Raw genomic sequence first — 3,955 nt, 5'->3', positions numbered from 1 at the left:
AACAGGTCTCAAACTATCACCATCTCCAAACAGTTTATCTAAAATGCTTGCTTCATTCGCTTCACCACTTTTAGAGTCGAACTGTAAAATGCTTTTCAGCTCTTTTTTGGTTTTCTATCCCTAGATCGTTCTCGTTGCTTTTTCAACGCGCAATTGTTGGTCAGTTTATCGTCTTTTTCCTTCATCCTCTTTAGCTTTTCACGATCCTCACGTTCTTTGCGTCGTTTTTCACGTAGTTCTTTTTCACGTGCTTCACGTTCCTCCTCCTCCCTCCTTTTCCGTTCTCTTTCAGCAGCTCTTTTTAGTTCCCTTTCTTCTACTTCACGCTTCTGTCTTTCGATTTCTTCTCTTTCCTTTTTCATCAAAAACTCCTTTTCTTTCTTTCTCCTTTCTGCACTTAATCGTGCCTCTTCTCGATCTTCCTCGAGCTTTTTAACTTTTCTTCTTTTTGTACTGCTCCGAGACTTTACATAAAGGACTATTTCCACTAAAAGAACCGTCACTTTGTCGTTCAATATCTCGTAATGGTGAACTGACATAAATCTCTTCTAATTGCCTTTTCTTGGCAGCAGAAACTTTCGAATCACCGGAAAAGTCATTACCTAATGACTTCGGTTTCTGGTATTTCCTTTTTCTTATCTGCAACAAACTTTGCTGAAATCTGACGTTCACAGCAACCAGCAGTTAAACCTTCATCCCCTGGAACCTCATCCCTATCCTCTGATCCCTTTTTATTTTCCTTTGTTGGTGCAACACGAGCAGAATCCGAATTTTTCATTCCATCAACCTTTTGTGTACGCAAATTTCCACAATCTTGATCATCTGAACTCTCGAATAATAGCTCGATTTCTCGTTCGATGAGTGATTTTGAAATGAACTTTGTATTCTGTGAAGTTTCTTTATCTTCCACACATTTTCCCATCTGATGACCAGAAACATCAGCATTACTATTAACAGACAAAGGAGTACAGAATTCATTTCGAACTTTCTTCCTCATTTCTAAATCAGCAGAAGATGATGGCGAATTTTTAGCTTCTTTATCTTTTAGCTTTTGATTAGTTAGTTGGCATGTTTCAAAACTGTTGCTTTTCTGTGCGGCCTTCCGTCCCTCACTTTCTGCAGCTTTTCTATTTGACTCATCACACAATTCTGCAAGCTTCCTCCAACCTGCAGATATTTCCAACTTGTCCACTTTCGATTTGCCAAAAGAATCATCATAGGATTTCGTGAAATTTCTTGAAGAGAGAAATAAATCTTGCCCAGTACCATCAACTTCTTTTTCGGTTCCCTCAACCGGCAGATAAGGACATTCTACTTCGACCCGATCTCTGAATATCGCGCTTTCAGCAACCACCTACAACTTTGCATAAAAAAAACTACTACTAGCATAGAATGTGAACGGCGCTATTTAGAAAAATAATAACCATGCAGAAAATCTACATAAAATACAAAATAGGAAAACTCCAGGTTGACGATGTTGAATTTCGGTTTTCTGCTTCAGAAAGTATGTCAAGTTCTAAATATATATGTTAAAAGATACAGTATTGTCGAGGATCGAGAAAAACGCAAAATATTTTTACCGGATTTCTCCGCACAGCTTTTGGTTGCAGACGACGAGATTCTGTTTTCAAAGTTGGTGGTGCTTTCGAACTCTAAAGCTGATGATTATGACGTTTTCAATCAAAAAATGATAGGAAAGTGGCAAAACAAAATGCAAATACTTTTCAAACAACTTACGGAGGTTCCTGGCACTGCGGAAGACTTTTCCTGAGTTTTGGGTTTAGTCGGTGTGGAAGAGCACAATGGTTTTGATTCTTCAATTGCCACCGAATGTGGAATGTTATACAAATTTTGGCTATCATCATCTCTCGCTTCATGTCCCTGAAGGAAGAAAATGTTCCGAAAAATCAATTAAGCGAAACAGTGAACGATAATCTCAATGAACAGTTACGTCAAGATTTCACTTCATTTATTGTTTTTAAATTAAAGTGCAACAAATATTAAGTAATAATTAAGTCAGTAAAATTATTTACTTTGGCCGTATTGCACATTATGCTACTGAAAGTTAACGTTTCATTTCTGTTAATATTTCAGTAGCATAATATGTAATGTAATCCAAAATGAATAATCATATTGATTATCAAATACCACTGAAGTGACATACAACCAGTATTTACTCTTGCATAATCAATGCTTCAGCAAACTTTTAGTAAACAACTGACTGAAGCCATTAAGTGGTAAAAAAAATACTTGAATGGAAACATAAAGGAAATAGAACAAAAGAATCAATAATCAGCAACTTCTTCTACATGTACTCCTCTATATCAGTATTTCAGAAATCAGATGTAATCAAAAAAAGCCATTTTTTTGTCACTATTTTGTTCCCTAACGGTTAGAACAAATAAACTGGTAAAGACTGCCTTACAACTGTAGATTGCTACTGAACATCGCAACCTGTTGAGCTTCGTTGGAGTGCGATGACACAGCATCAAAAACTGCTTCATGCAAACTCTCCGTATTATCCGAATTCGGGAATGAATCAAAAAATCCGTCCGGGAAGTCTTTTTCGATACTTTCGATAAGCTCAGCGAAGTTTTCGTGTGCCATACATCGATCCAACGTACCAACAGCATTTTCATCAATTGTAATCATTGATAACTGACATAAAAATATTGAAGTGAATAGTCAGCTTATGTTGAAAGAGATAAAATAAATTTGCACAATGTTTTGAAACTTTTTTCAAATTTCAACAAGTTTCGAAAATGGAACGATGATGCTGTAGCGAACCGCGGAAAGCGATGAATTAGGATCGGTGGTATTGCCATTTCCATTGTCAATAATTTGCTGGGCTGTATGCACAACTGGCTCAACTACTTCTTTCATGAATTCCCGCCGTCTGGTGTTTATACTTACTGGCTGAGTGCACTTCCTGCAAACACTTCATAACCCATAAACCCCATATATACAAAATTAAACTACTAAAAATTAAAATTAAGTTGGGAGAATATGTGATACTAATAACAGCTTAAGCACTAAACGGATAACTGGGATGATAGAATGACACTGTTTCCTTCAAGATAATAGTACCTGATCATAACCTGTACGTAGTCATCCTGTATTTTCGCACAAGAATAATGATATACTAGGTGAGAAAGACAGCGCTGGAAGGAAAAATTAACTGGATGATTAATATTATAGAGCTTCACTTACATCAGTACACGTTACCTTTACAACAGAAAAGAAATTGCAAAATATTTTCTGATTTCCCTCACCTATGTACCTATATCATCAAAATACTCCAGCTAACATTAAATTAATATTCTCCAGAATCGCACATAAAGTTTCTAACACCTTCTCGTAGCGGATCCATTACTATGTTGACTGGAAATACTGGTAGTTGAATCGGCATTAGCAGCAGGTAACATACGCTGATTTGTTTCACAAATATTCAACTCGCCGGTTGTTACTGATAAATTTTGCTGCGAACAATTTCGCCTGAAATGAAAATAATTTGACTAAAACAATGCACTAATTTGGGTAGGAAAGAAGCAAAGTCAGAATACTACTGCAGGAACTACAACCATCTTAAGCTACCTCATTCTAAGCCAGGTAATCATTATTATACCCTTTATGATAATGTAAAAAAAGATTAATAAATTAATTAGAGAATAAGAACCAACGATGGTGCTGAATGCTTGCCATAAAGCAATCTTTGTGCATCAGACCAATGAGCACCGGCATTTGTCAACGATGTAAATTCGTTTGCAAGTGAGCGTAGCCTGACTCCAAAGTCAAGCAAGCCTGGATTTAGACCAAAATTACCATATTCACTGAATAACTAAAAAAGAACAAAAATCAAACAATTCCATCAGTATCACGAAAAAAAAACAATTTCATCAATGACACAAAAAAAAAAAAGAAAAGAAACCAAACATATAAGGGAATAGAATAGTCG

General features: G+C 36.2%; 1 protein-coding gene across 1 annotated transcript in view; it reads right to left on the bottom strand.

Moving 5' to 3' along the window:
• The window catches only part of LOAG_17869 (hypothetical protein), a gene marked incomplete at its 3' end in the record, with an annotated part of 7,705 nt that overhangs the window by 2,500 nt on the left and 1,250 nt on the right, over positions 1-3,955 (bottom strand). The window contains exons 3-10 of the mRNA XM_020450531.1: positions 3,681-3,838; positions 3,352-3,495; positions 2,788-2,929; positions 2,455-2,658; positions 1,738-1,881; positions 1,581-1,652; positions 603-1,354; positions 212-453 (exon numbers count right to left, since the gene is read on the bottom strand). Of these exons, the coding sequence (XP_020305776.1) occupies positions 212-453; positions 603-1,354; positions 1,581-1,652; positions 1,738-1,881; positions 2,455-2,658; positions 2,788-2,929; positions 3,352-3,495; positions 3,681-3,838 (1,858 nt within the window). The remainder of the gene's footprint in view (positions 1-211; positions 454-602; positions 1,355-1,580; positions 1,653-1,737; positions 1,882-2,454; positions 2,659-2,787; positions 2,930-3,351; positions 3,496-3,680; positions 3,839-3,955) is intronic.

The sequence above is a fragment of the Loa loa genome, assembly GCF_000183805.2.
Source record: "Loa loa unplaced genomic scaffold supercont3.142, whole genome shotgun sequence".
NCBI lineage: Eukaryota > Metazoa > Nematoda > Chromadorea > Rhabditida > Onchocercidae > Loa > Loa loa.
This window is presented reverse-complemented; position numbering and strand designations above follow the sequence as displayed.